This window comes from Caloenas nicobarica, chromosome 11 (assembly GCF_036013445.1).
Source record: "Caloenas nicobarica isolate bCalNic1 chromosome 11, bCalNic1.hap1, whole genome shotgun sequence".
NCBI classification, from domain to species: domain Eukaryota; kingdom Metazoa; phylum Chordata; class Aves; order Columbiformes; family Columbidae; genus Caloenas; species Caloenas nicobarica.
This window is the reverse complement of record NC_088255.1, coordinates 8,721,485-8,738,949: the sequence shown is the minus strand read 5'-3', so window position 1 is coordinate 8,738,949 and position 17,465 is coordinate 8,721,485. Positions and strand designations below refer to the sequence as shown.

At 35.5% G+C, this 17,465-nt stretch overlaps 1 protein-coding gene across 1 annotated transcript in view; it reads right to left on the bottom strand.

Annotated features, from left to right (window-relative positions):
- The window catches only part of CACNA2D3 (calcium voltage-gated channel auxiliary subunit alpha2delta 3), a 437,844-nt gene that overhangs the window by 196,877 nt on the left and 223,502 nt on the right, over window positions 1-17,465 (bottom strand). Inside the window, exon 11 of the mRNA XM_065642557.1 lies at window positions 15,951-16,064. Coding sequence (XP_065498629.1) covers window positions 15,951-16,064 — 114 coding nt within the window. The remainder of the gene's footprint in view (window positions 1-15,950; window positions 16,065-17,465) is intronic.

The following is a 17,465-nucleotide window of genomic DNA, read 5'->3' as shown; positions in this document are numbered from 1 at the left end:
CAAAGCTCCTCTGATTTATTAGGGCATAAACTGCTGTACTGGCTGTAATGAGACATAAATGTTCTGTAAGGCCTATGAACTCAAGGAGGAAATACACTGCCATCAAGAGGCTATGGGCCTAATTTATTAACAGCTTCTGCCAGGACCGTCGCAGAAAATCACACACGCACAGCATGGACTGCAGCAGTTGTAGGAAAAATTGTAATGGATTGGCCAATGACATGCTTACATAAAATAATTTCTTCCGTTTTCTGAAATTTGTACAGTGCAGACAGGTGAAATGCAATGGAATGGCTAAATACATTAAAATATTAGCATCCCTCAGATTCTATTTAATTAATGTTGAGATTATGATCCAGACTGATAAATCATAGGACAAGAAAAAGTAAGTCTCAGGTTATCTTGCAGGAAGACAATTCCCTGTCCAATTTCAGAATATTCTATTTTTTTAAGTCTTACATTTTTTTAGGCAATAAAGATTTTTTATGTTTTTATTTGTACCACAGAGCTTGCCTACTTTTGTAATTAATACACTACAATGCTCCTAAAATATTACAACTCTTTATGATGACAAAGAAGTGTCAAAGAAACACTAAAACTGCTTATTTGTGTCTGCCATGAAGTATATGGATTATTTGAACAGAATACATCAGCTACTTCATCCACATTGAGAGCATGTGAAAAGCACTTCGGCAACACTGAAATAATTTAATAGGACGTTGACAAAGGGCCTCTAGCGTGGCCACAAAGACACCGCAAGGCTGAACGTGCAAGTTTGCTGGCACTGTTCACAGGTTTGGTTGCCAGCATCCAAAATGGTGCAGAGGCTGTGGATAGGGTTGGACTACAGTCACCAAAGGCGTTTCTTCTGGCCTTTTCACTGGGTGACCTTCTGTAAAAGTTGCTGGATAACTACTAGAAGTGGCACGTCTTGCTCTTGGCAATAAGTGCTGCAGTCACGAATGGTGTGGCAGCTGCATCAAGCTCCAAGATCACACAGACTGTTGCAGTGCAAGATCCACTCCTGACCGCGACTGAAACTACCCTTTACAGCCCAGCCCGTAGGCTTCTATATTTCTGTCAGTCAGTGGTTGCTCAGATAGCTAAAAACAAACAAACAAAAAAACCAAACGCAAAACAAAACACACAAGAAGCGAGTCCACATCTGCAGCCATAGTTAAGTCTCTTTTGCACTTTCAGAAAGTAGGTAAAAAATCATGTTTACATTCAATTAACACATTATAGGACAAGCATAAGCACTTGAATATAAATTTACACAGTTTACAGAATCGTACAAATGTTCCTTACCGAAATGGCATTCATTTTTTGTGCCTCTTCCAAAATTCAGAAACATACACTCACAGTATAGATCCTTTTAAAAAAAATTTCATTTCAAAAATGTTGTTTCAGAAAACTATTTACAAGAGGTTATGCCTTGAAATAAGCTTCTCTAGTGGGAAATATATCAAAATCTGAGCAGTCATATACCGACAATTAAACCCGCATAGCACTTTTTCCTCTTAAAATATCAGCGAAATTAATTAAGTAAATTTGAAATACAAAGATATCTGCTATGATGACACAGTAACCTTGCCTGTGCTTCTAATTTAATAATCCAGTCTCACTCAGAGGGCAAGTACACTTTGTACTGACACAGCTCCTGTGAGTAGGTCTGAGTCTTGTAGATACTGTAGTGCTGTTAGCACTTGATTAAATATTAATGTGGGAATGAACATCAGGTCCTTTTGCCACTCAACAACCCATTAATAAGTCACTCAGGAGAAAGGAGGAAAAGACACATTTTGTTGAGCCATTTTCTTTTGGGAAGGCTAAATCCATACATTAGCAGAAAAAAAAATAGTTTGTTAGTAGTGTTTTTAACGTACCTATATGGCTTGCTTCACATTACTATTCCCTTATGGCTACTAAATGTTCTAAAAAGCAGCAAACTAAACCATAAGTAAACCAGGCATTTACTCATCTATTTCTCCCTAAATGATGGAAAGTTATCTAGATTGTTTTCTGCAAATCTACATGTTATTTCACAGTTTACTCTCTGTTTAAAGCTGTATCCTATTAAAAGTGATATTAAATACAAAAAATACAGATCATAGTAACACTGAATGCTGAAATAGTTATTAAATTTCCTTCTGAGCCAAATTTGTTCATTTCTAGTGATTTAATAGAGAATATGCCTTTTCAAAATGCTTTTCTACTGATACACTGCATCATACATGTTTCTCAGAGAGATAATTTGGCACCAACAGTTCAGTGCAAATACAAGAAAATTATCAATTTGCCTTATAAGTAAAAAGAAATTGTTTTTAAAAGCTAAAAATAACCTTGAGTCTCTTCTCCAGAAGGTGAAATGAAAATTAACGATCACCCTTTCAGTTAGCAACTCAGTTTTATGCTGGAGGTCAGCCCTATTTTAGTGTCACGGCTTGCCAGAGGGAACACCAGTGAATGTTCAGCTTCAGAGACACCGGAGCTTTCCAGTGCCCCTCACAGCAGAGCAGCAACGACTGCCATGAAATGCCTCCAAAATTTAAAGCCAACTACTCTGCTTTCCAGGATATTCTGGAGTCCTGTGCACCTGTATAATTAGAGATGGAGCAGTTGCTTATCAATCTTGCGTGAAATTTATACAAAAAGGGTCAATAATATTAGGCTTGTATGAATGCAGTAAAAGAGCTTAACCTCACCAGGATGTGAAGCCCATCTGCCATTTTCCTCCTCCTGTCTCCACACAAATACAGTTCAAGCATGACTACATTGCCACCATCCACCATTAATGACTACCAGGAAAACTCCCCCAGAAATAAAACAAAACATTAAAAATGCATGAAAGATGGCAACATTACCATCCCTTAGAGCTTGAGGTCAAATTCTACTTTTTTTTTTCCCCCTTCCTCAGCAAAAGCAGCTGTGGTTATTTACACAATATGAGCACTTGCCTGTTGTATTCCTCTTCTTTTCCTAAGAGTCCCTGGTGGTTTAAGTCACATAGAGATCGTGTCCACCCCTGCTAAGCAGTTAGACTTAAAGGTAATACTTTGTAATTATGGAAGTCAGCATCTGGCCCAAGAGAGCACATCTAAAAGTTGCTCTAGTGCAGAGTGGTACAATGCTTACCAGGGTTCCCTAGACAGACTGAGGAGATTGATGGAGGGATTCAAATTTTTAAGAAAGGAATTTGCCAGTTCCATTAAAGGTTCAGTATTTATCAACTGAGAAGTTTGTTCGGGCTGGTTGGCAATGATTAATGATTGCCATCTCCTTGCCCAGGAGAAGGAACACCATTCTGAGCAACCTTTGTGAAGGCTGTGACATGTGCCAAGGGGAAAAACATCTCTATGTCCTTGCTGCTATGTGACCAAAATGGACTAACCTCAGTCTAGCCATGTCTACTAACATTGGGAAAATATGTGAGGATTTTATTGTGAACCAAATTAAGATTTTGAAAACTATGTTCCTTATTTCCTATTGCTAATACAAGCAGAGCACAGCCAAAGACCACGGTTTTAGTTTCACCTTTGAACACAACTGAGTATTGCGTATAGCACCACCACACGGAAAAAACCCACCAATTACATTGATCTAATGGCTTATTAGATGTCACTCTTGCTGCACACAAATGTAAAGCCAAGTGCATTTTTCTGGCTGAAACTGCACAAACATGACGTACCACAAAGGCATCCTCAGATGTCTGGATCATTGCGAGTTTCCATACATGACCTTTTAAGGAGAATTTAGGTCAGCCTAAATAAAACAGTTTGTTTCAAAATGGGGTGCCATATGTCAAAATGTACTTAGTCAGCCAGTATAATTTCTAGCCAAAAATTCAGTATTATCAGATATGGTGCTAAAATCTCCATACTCCAAATTTTCTCATGCTGTTTGTGTATACATTTGAGTATTTTGCACAAATTTGGTTTTGGTTGCTTAAATGAATCAAAATATTAAAAAACTACTATCATAGTTATTAGAATCATTCTGATATCATTGTTTGTTAAAATCTTTGGTAGTACTGCTAAGTTTCCATTATGCTTTTTATGGACTAAGTTCTGTCACTTTTTTTTTCTTAAATTTTAAACAGTCCCATTTGCTATGCAGATATTATGGGTGGTACCCACCATGAAATCCATAAGTCAGGGAGACAGTCCCAGAATAGGATATAGCTCCCATTTTGACAGGATTGTACTGAATAACGCACAAGAAGGTGCATAAACTACCTCTTGCTAAGAAAAGGAAAACTTATTTCACAAGGCACTTAACGGGTCCCTTTGTCTTGCCAAATATTCTTCCCCGTGTAGCAGACAAAGGGAGAAGGAAACTCCTGTTGGTCTCTTGAGTAGAGCTATTTTCTAAAGAAATTCTTCTAGCAGAGTGGAACATGACAGTATTGTTATACTGATCAAATCTTATGCAGCGTGTGCTGCTCACATGCCAGACTTCCGGGGACAGAACAGCTGAGAGCACAGATTTTCTGGTAAAACAAGGTAAATCCAGCTAGGATACTGGATTTCCCAAATATAGACCCAGCAGAGGCAGAAATATTGTACTAAAAAGGTCTGAACTCCTTTGATGAGTAGTCCCCATCGAAGCTATGAAGAGAGATTTTTCGATCCTCATTAATCCCTGCACGCCAGACAAGAGATGTTTTTCCCCTTGGCACATGTCACCATGCTGCCACTGGCCATGTTCCCAACACTGCACAGAACTAAGGCAAGTAGCACTGACATCGGAGCATAGAACAGGAGAAGTGGGAGAACAAGGGGAAAATAACTTGGTCTCAGTAAAAAACCACATTCATTTCTGAATACAACATAAACCATAGGACCAGACTTAAATTCTACACAAGAGAACAATGGGAATCTCAGGCTATCCGTACTCCCTAGCCACGTGTCCCCACTCAACATTGCCAGCAGCACAACTGGAAAAATTCTACACTGACGGTGCTCCCACAAATTGGTGACTGATGAGGGACCCTTTTTCAATTGCAAGTGACATGAAATGGAAGGACAGAAAGACAATCTAACAATAGCCATTTTTACACTCAGGATGAAATTCATCTTCCATGAATTTTTGTGCCTATAAAACTTGATAGCATGAATATTTGTTGAAAACTCACCCCCTAAATGTGATGCAAACTTAGCCAAAGCAAATGTTTACAGTTTTCACCCATCTTTACCACAGATGTTTCAGTATTTAGACAAAACTCTCATTTTACAGAAAACTCAGGCATTTCTTTTTCACAGTGAGAGCAAAACTAGTAAATGTATACTCAGCTAATTTCACTCTTGGAGATTAAGTTAATAGAGTAGATGGACTGCCTAGGGATTTTTCCCTTCATTTGTGAAAATAATTGAAAACAACTCCCCACCTACTGCAGGGCAACTGCAACAGTAATTTTCAGGCTGGTAGATGTTTGTAGGTACTGCAAAATCAGGGGGAAGCAGGCACTTCAGAAGAGGATTGCAATCTTGAAAAAGTGACATGCTGCAACCAACCTATAACCCAGCACTACATCAGGAGTACTACATGTATCTGGGAACATAAGGCACATTGGAAAGGGAGGTCAGCTGCAGCCCCAAATTTTATAATCAGTTTGTTAGAAATAATATTTGGAGGCAACACCAGTCCACAGCTTGGCTTGTGCATATTGGTAATTCACCCATCTCTGTATCCAGCCTTCCAGGCAATACCACAGGAGACATTTTCCCAGAAGGAAAGAAATCTATGTAAATAGTCTGAGAAATCCCCTTCTGATTCCCATTTCATTTACTTCCTTTTACTTCCTCCCCTGTCCTGTTCTTTCCATTATCCCCTTTTCCTTGTAATTTTGGGCATGACTTTTCACTCTTAGAATGTCTAACAAGCCGGTGGACCTAAAAAATAACAGGAGTTAACTTTCAGATGGTCTTCCATAATTTACAATATGTTGCACCTAATCCTTTTTTGCATACTTTTTTTAATTATTTGGGGAAGAAAAAGTCTACAAGAACAGGAGTTGAAAACCTGCTCACAGCTTTCTACCTGACATAGTGAATATATATTTCAGTTTATTTATTGAAAATGCATCTTTGTTTAGTAAGAGTCAGAGATTTAGACTCATCCAAAGTGACTGAAATATGAATGACTAATTGAAAGACCAGTATTATTAATCTTTTGTCTTTATACTTATGAAACATTCTTCCTGGATATACTAATATCTTCTATTATTATATCAACTAAAAAGCACAGAGACAGACCATAACTGATATTACCTTGAACATTATTAAAACCAAAAAAATTCCCCTTCGTCAGAGGCTGAAAAACAGAATTGTGATAGAGACTTCTTGGAAAAACTACTGTATTTCACCATTCCATCATGTGTTGTTCTTACCAAGAGGAATACCCAGGAGCTTGCCTAGCAGTTATGTCTGTTGTCTCCATTGATGCGGACTTCCAAACTTTCCTTTAGGCTTCTTGACAATAGACAATGTTTGTGGCAATTTTTTTCCTCAAAAAATGATAACCTGTTTCTATTTATTTTTAAAATAGGTGAACATAAAAATGTTACCAGAAGTTGCTGAATATTTCCAGATTCTATCGAAGCATAAGAGATATGGAAGTTGAATGTGCAATTTGCGAGACACACACAATTTTCTACAAAAACAAACCCTAAGTGGCTTCTGTCTGGTACTTTCCAGAAAAGCCAGAATTAGAGCAAAACCAAAAAAATCTATTTTGTATCCAGTAGTCTTCAATCTCTATCATTATCTCTCTGTATAAACATACATAAAAATACAGACACTGGCTTGGTTGAACACAGGTATGCTTCTGATATTTCTTCCTCAAAAATGGCCCATTCTAAGTATCATAGGCTCTGTAGATGTTCTAATTTATGAACCTCAATATAATACAAATTTCAAAATGTTTTACAAATAAGTATTTATAGCTGCTTCTATTTTCATAAGGACAAGCTGAACAGCAGCCAGTGGGACACAGACTTTACTACTACAATGGATTTTAAAGCTCTCTACAATAATGAGTCACAGATAATTCAAAATCCTACATATTTTTTCAAGATATGAATGCCTAATGACATAAGATAGCAGAATAAGAACTTCTGTTTTCTAGGGCATCTAGCAATGCACTAAAGTCAGCTTCAGTGTTAAAACCTAGCAACAGGGTTTCAAGAACTCGTAAGGGGAATGCTCTGTGACTGAGCTTAAATCTTAACAGAAGTCAGCGCCCAAGTGTTATCCCAGAGAAACAGAACATATTTATTCAGAACATATTTATTGCAAACCTCATTCTGTCAGTTTTTGCACAATTACAGTAAGGGCAGTAGAGAGGATTATGAGATGATGGCATTTAGAACCCCATAGAGAAGAATAGGGTTTTATCAGTTTTGCAGCAGATGTCTGCACATGGGAACAGAACACAAAAGTTAAGTCTACAGAGACTGCCATGTCTTCTAAAAGTCTCAGAGTGTAGTTAATGCTGTTATGCCAGTTTAGAAAAAGTAGGTATAAATATAGTGAGATAAACAGTGAGCTCTAAGTGGATATTCTATAAAATGCAGAACCACTAACACAGTTAAAGATTCAGCCACTCAGAAAGAATCAGCAGACCCACAACAGAGTTCTAAAGATAGGATTGTTTGGATAACTTGTTTAGTTCTTAATTCAGTAAAGTACTTTAATGTATGCCTGAATCCATTGCTTTGGTTAGCAGAGATGTAATAATTCACATATGTAAGCGCTTTGCTGAAATTAATACTAAACTACACATATATGATCCCCTGCATGTAATGAATCTTCCGTACTGTCTTAATATATGTGCATGTATTGCGGGATTGTTCTATAGCCAGACACCACGAAGGATAACAGAGGTACTCTGGGAAAATGGTATATATGAATAATAATTTCATATAAACAATGTCAAACCAGCAGAATTTGGCCTCTCAGAGCAAAATGAGCAAGAAATACCATTTACTGTATGTAACGGGATGCCAGCAAGAGAATACTATACCAAACATTTAACTTCCTCCCTCTGTAACATTCCCTTTCCAAACATCTCTTGAGATTTGATATTTAAACATGCAATTTACCAACCTTCTCAACTTAATGTAAATATCTAACAGAAGTTAACTTAAAGCCTCAGCCTGTAACAAACCAGCACACTATGGCTTATGTTAATTCTGTGAGAGGCATCTAAAATAGAAGTATATGAAGATGTCACTAAAGGAAAAGTGATACAGGAATGAACTAAGAATGGATCCTACAAACTAGGTAGAAATATAGTTCAGTACTCAGATGAAAATGTCTGAAAACAGTTATTTTTTTGTGCTGGTCTATAGTTTTACAGGGTACTCATCAATTACTTACAGGCTACTGGAATTGCCATACCTCATTGGACTAGCAATGAATCTGACCTCTTGGTTAGGAAAAGATGCAAAAATCCATCTTCCTATTTGAGCCTCTACTTGTATCATGGTATGTAACTGGAAACATTCCTGCTAGTCATAAAAATATCTTGAATTCTGTTAACGCTTGTCTACTACATAATATTGTGTTAGATTCAAGCTTAACCCTGCATTTAAAAAAAGGGAAAATTGAGATTTTTATTGCACTGTATTCTAAAAGCTACAACAGAGGCCTAAAACATCGCAAGGACAGGTTTTAAAAACTTACTCCAAAATACATATGAAGCTTTCACTCTTCCCCACCTGCAGAGTCAGTGAAAAGTTTTCACTTACTATCTTGTGCTCTATAGAACAAAAAGCACCTAAAGAGCATGCAGACTTGTAGATCTATTATATCCTTCTTATTTCAGGCTATAGGTGAAGGAAGCAGAGATGACTGAGCACAAACCTAGTTTTGTCTCTTGCACCAACATATTTTTTGCCAAGGCTCTTCTCTGTAATGGAACCTTTAATATAGGTCCAGATAATTTCAACTGCTTCCAGAAGCCAAACTTTAAAAAGGTAATTTAGGAAGTCATTCAGCCCAACATCATCTTGAGTTATTTTACTATCTGTACTTTTAAAAAAATTATTAATCTAAATTAAGGTATTGCAATACTATGTTAGGTCTTTATTGTCAAGTGCAACCAAATGGGTTTTGTATATGCCGCTATGGTCACCTTTTTGTTGGTCGGTTACTCACAATCAACAATGTACATTCTTGATATTTTACAGACACTGTAGATACTCATCTAAAACAGAACATCTCTGACAGCCTTCAACATGTCTTTTCTGCCTGCTGTGTTTAAGTAAGAAAACGCATATGTTATAAAGAGTAGTAATTAAAACCAAGCAGACTATGAACTGTATCTTGGCTTTTAGTATAATTGCAGTATTGTTCAGTTTAAACCACACAAACTAAAATACAGTTTTTATCATTCTGTTGAAGAACTTCAAGAAATAAATGATCTCACTATTTTCTTAAGTGGATGACATAATTCTTCACAAAAAACACTACCTCAAGAATAGACATAGTTCACAGAATAAAATGGGCATATTTGTACAATTACTATGCCTACTTTAACTGTCTTGTTTCTGAGATAATAACTCTTAATTTTAAAAAAAAAGTAAAAAAGTAAGACCTTACAGCACTTAAAATATCAGGTCGGGTTTTATTATATTCATTTTATGGATTAGTAAACAATCCATAAGATATCAGATTCTTATTTTGATATTTATTTACAATACTTTGGTCTCTCGTTAATAATTGCTTTCAGCCACATATTTCAGTGATATGGAGTTTATGCCAGATGCAAATAGTGATTACTTGTACTCATCTAGGCATGTTTTATGTACACATATTTTATCTTAAATTTTGGATCTCTGTCTACATGCAATCCATAAAAATTAACTTATTTTTACAAGCTAAAGTAATGATTTTTGTGTTATTGATACTCATGAGTTCCCAAAAAGCACTTTGGACAATCTATTGCAGATTGTGGATTAATCTCCATCTTGACTGCCCATTTTTTATAAGGTACTCTGTATGACTCATGCTTAATTTACTTTTCTATCTATTTCTGATTACATGACAAACATTAACAGGGTAATGGCACTTTGGATATATATTTACATTGCATATAAATGATCATCCCAACGAAAATTCTTAAAACATTCAGAAAGCATTAGCCACTATATGATTCTAGCCAACCATGTAACTCTGTATATGAGAGGCAGTAATCCTTCCTCTGGCAATCCACACACACCCACAGGATGAGTTTCAATTATCTTCACAAAAAACATCTCCCCACTTTTTGGTTTTAAGCAGTGCAGAAAAAGTTTCTTCATGGCAAATTAAGTTTACGTTGGCCAGGAAAAGAATTCTTAACTACTTTGAGTGTCATATTAAAGAATACAAGCAGAAATACTAGTGACCAATTTGCAGACAGTATTCCAGTAGTTCTGGGGGAAAAAAAAACAAACACACAACAAACCCAAACCAAACCAACAAACAAAAAAACCAAAAACCAAGCCAACCAACCAACAATCCCAAAAAAAAAAATGCACAAAAAAAACCCCCCACCACACAGAAAAAACCCAACACAGAAACCCACCTGCCTCTTTTCCTCTTCAAAAGGGAGAAGTAATAACACAGAAGAAAATAATCTTTTTTTAAACATCCTCCCCCCCCCCAAAAATAAAAAAATTGCAGATGGGGCAGGAAACTGGGACTACAGCATTTCTGTGAGGAGTCGTTTCTCTTTATCCCAAATCAAGAACTTTTGTTTGATCTCATACCCCATCTTTCATCATACTGCAGGGGTGCCTAAAAAGATAGCGAATTAACGTACGTTATTTCATAGCTTGAAAGGCCTATAAAGTGTCTGGACCTTCTTTTGTTCTTGAGGTAACCAGTAATAAAGCATACGGTTTGTGTATCAGTAATAACATCTGTCTCTGAAGTACTCCAGTCTTTTTAGAAAAAAAAAAAATCAATTTAATAACATCCAGACAACATTGTACATGAGACATTCAATTTGCTGCACTAATGCTCCATGTTGCCAACATCAGCAGGTTCCTAAGCTACAGAGACTCGGTTGAAAATCTGCAGAATTGTTTGTAACCTTGCAGATAACAGACATGAAGAAAAAGATGATTTGTCACCAATGCGATGCCACAACACAGCTACCCATTTTCTTGTAGCATGTTTCCACAGCATCCACTTGATTTCATGTTTGTCTTTAGGCCAGTTTTCAGACAAAGAAAATGAAAACGTGTCATGGAGGTGAGGAAAGCGTTCTTTCCTTTCCTGTGGCAAAATCTAACTGCTTGGGGAATTTCACATATACCCAAAGCTCAGACTAATTTCACGTACAGCAATTGAAGGCAATAGATTGTCTGCTTTAAACGCAGTAAATAGATTTTTCGTTTTAAAAAAAAAAAGCAGAATTATTAAAGTTAAATATTTATTTCACAGATCTCTAATATAAATGACTGGATTCAAATAAAGGTCTTTAGTGATCAAGTGATCAGTAGTCACCAGTAATGACCAAGTATTTTCTTAAGTATTTAAGACAGCATAATGCCGTGTATCACTAAATTTACCACAAATATTGAACCTATAAAAGTATGCATTAAAGTCCCACATAGCTGAGGAGTTACCAACTGATTGTTATTGTCTGCAAATATATTATGATGAAATCAAATCTAAATTCAGCAAATTTTGAGGTGCTAATCTCTAGATTCAATTCTAATTTTAAATATTATATCTAGACCCAGAGACCTTCCACACTATGAAATTTTTCATATAAAGCATGTAAAAACAGATTTAAACACTTAAAAGTCATGGAACTATTTCTTATGTAATTTTAACAGTTCTGCTCAGACAAAAGCAGCATTAGCTGCTAGGTCCTCCGCATCATGATCACTTAGCAGTAGGAATAAAGATGTTATTGCAGTTATGCTTTATATTCACCCTACTTGAAGTCTTAGCACTGACAGAAAACATCTTAAATCTCTGTCATCTTGTAATGGCTCATGTAATGGTTTTTAGACTAGAATAAGGTACCTGGTGAAATATGCAAATGTACTGTTTTGCTTGGTTTCTAACAGTGCATTTGGATATAATAGTAGAAGCAATAACATACAGTAAAAGCATGAATGTGTCTGTTCCAGCTGACATCAAAAAGATATTTTGAGACCTAAAGGCTTCCTCCTGAAGTAGGACATTAAAAGAGTATTGCAACTATATCATACCTGTAATTGTAAACAAAACTCTGACTTGACACTACTCTTTAAATACTTATTTCTGCTACAAGGTGAAAACCTGCATGTTTATATGCCATGCTCAAAGAAGTTGGACTTACTGTTTCAGATTAATTGTTCTCTTTTTGGTACTTCATGTGGCAGAGCTGCCATGAATGAAGTACAGAAACTTGAAAATACTGCATCTAAGTTTCATGAATGAGAAAAATTATGTACATAGCATAAACTCATTTATAACGTGTGAGAATTGAGCTCCTTAAGGTGCCAGACTGCACGTAAAGACTCATTAAAAAAAATAAATAGATATTAACAACTTAAGTCCTTAGTCATGCAAATAAAACATAGCATGGTATAAAAATAGTATCTACTAGATTTACATTTCAAGTAGCAGAAGATCTTAAGAAAACATGAGGAATTGGGTTTTTTTGGTAAGGAAGACAGGGACTCATAAAATAAACAGTAAAATTTAAGTGTTCCTCCTTTCAAGGAAACAGCCCAGAAGATAATTTTAAGTAGTCTTTCCATGGTCATAATTCCCAAGCTCATACACAAAATCAGGCTGACGTCACCTCAAAAAATTCAATCACATAATTTAAGCTACTTTGGGGATTTACTTGGAGTCACATTATTCTGTTTCAAAATTATTGCAACACTATTTTTATTCAATACATTTTCAGAAAGAAGCAGCTTATTAATAAGTTGTCAGGCAGACTAAATCTACAGTGACATGTAATAACATGGTCTTACCCCTGTTTACAGAGTATCCTTTTAGAAAAAAAAAAAATATATAGATGGCTGGGAAAAAAAGAAGAAAATTAACCATTATTTGCAATTTCACTCTTCATATTTAGAGTTTGTCCCTGACAAATTGGCAAAGCTTTTGCAGGTATATGAAAAATTTGTTCCTTTCTATGAGAGAATAAGATGCTTCTTCTGTAACTAATGATGACATATTTAATGTTATCTAACATTAGATAAAACATAACTGAAATAGGTAGTTTGCTGACACAGTGACTGAGGTACACAGAAACTTAAGAACTTATCTCATTTAGAGCTATTACTTTGTTTCTCGCTGTCCACCACAGTATCAAAATGGCAGGAAAAACACAAATGATAAGAAAGATGGCACAGCAATGTACAGATGACGTGAGGAAAACAAACAAACAAACAAAACTACTAAGCAATTCAAAGGTGTGATTTACAAACATTAAAAATGGCTTTGAAGAGAATAAGGATGGTGTAAGTGCAAAAGCAGGAGATCTTGAAGTGGACAACATACATAATTTTTAGGCACACTGACATTGTAAAGAGGTTCAATATTGCATTACCAAGAATTCTTCCTTTCTAGAAAAATAAAACCAACAAAGAACACTGAAAGCTCTAATGCATTAAAGCATAGCTATGGCGATCTTACATTTTTCATACTGAAATATTTCAGGACAAACTGATTTGCTTTTTCTCCTACATATTTTCTAATATACAATTTAGAAGACTGTATAATACGTTAAGTATTTTACAAAAACAGTTGGATAGAATATTGCATATTAAGTAAATGCTACCCCCTGGACACCATGTCCTTGCTAAACACGCTAGGAGTCTTCACACTCGGCCTTTGCAGAAATACACCCAAAGGGAAACCTGTCCTGCTGCTTATTGCAACAGCTGTGCTAAGTATTCTTATCTCATCTGATCATGGAAATCTTGAATCATTACAAGATTTAATTGACTAAAGTATTAAGAGGAAATATTGAAGCCTATAGCTGAAACTAACACTTTTTAAGATCATTTTGGTAGGGATAGAAGTGTATGCAAACATCTGGGAACTACTCAAAAAAAGGGAAAAAAAAAAGTCTGTTTATAAATACTCGTGATCTGAAACAGCTATTAAAACCACGATTGCACAATCAGGTTATAGTTGTCTTTTTTCTCTCAGAAAACATTTGGAAATAAGTGCAAATGCAAAGAAGGAAGAGATACATTGAGACTATATTACTACCATGCATTTATATGAGCACACCCAGCTGACAGAAGACTGAAGCCATATAATACTAAGGAGTTAGTTGTTTACTTAGGAAGAAAAACATATAACCTGTCTGATAAAAACAGATTCGATTTTGAATATTTAAATATCTGAAAAACAAGCTACAGTCCAAGTATGTTACTACTTCCAGAATTATTCAGTGATTTCAACAGACAAATGTGTTTTATAACAACCTAACTTTCCAAATGTCTAATTAATCAACAGGAAAAAAAAAAAAAGCTTTACCCCTGATGAATCACCCATCTTCAGCAATTATTACAGAATAAGAAAAGGCAGGAGATATTTTCATGTTCATAGCAACAAAAAATTATGACAGTAAAAAGACTGAAGTAGGGAGACAAAGATCAAAGGTCATACGTTCTCCTCTGACTTGTAAATAGTTGATCATTCATATTTCACAGAAGTACTTCTTGTATGTCACAGAGTAGGAACAAATATTTCTGAACTCAGTACAATAAATACCAAAATGGGCAAATGCTGACATTGAATGGAGCTTCTTTCATAGTATCTAGTTTTACACCTTAATGCATTAATTAAATCCTGAACTTCCTCATCCCCTTCACTACACAAAGGCTGGCATCAATTTACACAACCGTATTATAGCTCTCCTCGCAATATGCAAGTACCAATGTATCTTCGCATTCCTTTAAAGATGACAGACTTCCTAGCATGTCCTGCTAAAATCACAAAATGGATTAACTTTCTTCTTTTAGAGAATGAAGTTACATAAAAGGAGTAAGCAAGGTATCCAAAGAGAAAAATAGATCTTCCAATTGCAGTTGTTATTACTCAAAATTCTCTGAATAAATACTGCTTAACCGACAAAAAGTAGAATAGTTGTATGCCATTTTTGCTACACAAAATGACAATAATTGACATAATATTTTCAGAAGATCAGGAAAATATAACCAATTTCCCATTTTCTCTTGGTCAGTCACTGCTAATAGATGAGGTTTAGTTCAGGTAAACAAGGAAGAACAGAAAACAAATGTAATTTTATAAATGAGATAAACATGACTAAAAACTAAAGAACTCCTTTTTTCCACAGAATACTGCAACCCCACACAGCACACTCATATTAATCATATTAGTTGCTCAAATTGCACTTTGAAGAGTGAGGCTGTTGTTTCCACAGGCATATATAATAACATGGCAGGTATCTCAGACTACAAAAACTTCCTAAAACATCCCCAAACTTGCTTTAGCAGAAGATAAAAAGTAAAGTCTTGCCAACTGCCAACTCTACCCCTCATTCTGCCAAATAGGAAATTTTAAAAACAGTACTACATCTGCTTCTTCTCCAGACATAGTAAACTGTTCACACTCCTCTTTAGCCTCAAAAAGCATTGAATTATTAATGAGTATTTTGGTAGGAAAAAAAGAGAAAAGTTTTTCTCGTTTAATGATGTCTCACAGGGGGAAGCATTATATAATGGTGAAAAATGTACCCTGGGGGGAAATATTTTCTTAATATCATCTTATCCTAAGTTCATTACCACAGTAAAAGGCCAACACTACCCTCAAGCAATAGCACATAAGCATCATTTTTGTCATCAGTGAAACATCCAGTTATCCAAAATAATTTTTAGATCATTAGAAAGACTGTTACTGACTTTTCAATAGTCATACACTTTATACTGGATGTGAGGCTTCGGGTTATCCATCAAATCAAGGTGAGAACATACTTACTTTTCTGTCTGGCCAATTATATTTTGCAAATATTGTATCGTATGTGTCCACAGCTCCATCAGTAATCAACATTATGGCTTGGCTACAAATACTTCCTTGTCCTGTGTGATTAAACTGTAAAAGGAAACATTCATTTAGTTATAGCACTGTCCTGTTAGATGAAGATAAATAGGATCGCACTGGATAAACATAAATCTTGTCAAATCTCTATCATGCTTAGAAGTAGGTGAAAAAGTCTTATGTCAAAAACATTTTATCATAGATATTATGATCTTACTGAATTGTAACTTCAGTTGCGTAACAGAATTGTAATTCATTATACATCCCCATTTTATCAGCTTGAAAAATAAGAAATGTACACTTCACAAATTAAAAGTGTATTCCTTTGTTTTAGATAAGATGTATTGATGCATCTACATGGGATTTTGCTTTGATTTAAACAAAATTTTAAAAAAAGAATCTACACAAAAAGACAAAATGAATGACTGATAATTTTACTGTGAAGTACAGAAGATACATCACTTAAAGAGAGACATGAATATTCATATGTCAGTCGCAGTCACTCAAGATTACATTCCGTATGTTATTTTTCATAAAATGTTTATCTGGGAAAACCAAGTTAATATTTATGTATTCTCAGATTCTCCTATTACTCAAAAAGAATAAATACAAGTAACTCAAGCTGCTGAACAGCAGCACTTGGGCACAGGTATTTGACAGCAATCAGCGTATCCTTTGGAGTATGCAAAGAAAGTTTCGTTGTTGCCCAAATGGGATTTTTCTCCTGGTCAAAGAGCAAGTAAACTAGACTAAGCCAAAACATAAGCTTTTAATATCTTGATTCTGGAGTTGGTGCCTTAATTTTGAACCCATGTGTCTCCATTTGCTCTTACTGCAGATTATGTTCTTATTTGCCTGTGTATTATTTTATATATTCAAGGAATTGAGGAGAAAAATCCAGCTTTTAGCAAAAAAATGCATTTTTTAATTGCTCTGTATGAACACTAAAAACTCAAATCTGTGAAAAGGTCAATAAATGGGGGCATTACACACAACTCCTTATAGATTAGGCTAACATTTGATTACATGCTAATGAATGAACAATCTCATTTTTTTCTCTTCCTGTATAATTTTCGTATTCATTACCAACTTTGAGGTCAGACAAGGCCTCCCCCTACCACCTTTCTCTTGGTACTGAAAAAGTCAACAATTACCTTGTCCCACCTCACCAGCCCACCTGTGCTGAATAATGCCCAAAAAAGGCTGGTCCCATTTGAGAAGTTGTATTGAAAGGGGAATTGCCTTGCAGGGACTCTGCTTCTGGATTCAATAAAAGTTATTCGGAGTATTCTAGTTTGTTTTGGGCTAGCAACTGCTCTGTCTTTAAGCCTTCTGCAGTCTAACCGCAGAAAGAACTGCTGTTCATCGCAAAACTCTAAAAACCTTTTTCCTAGAAAAAGTCCTTAACTTCTAAAAATATTATCTTTGTAGACATGTCTGCAGCAGGGAAAGCGA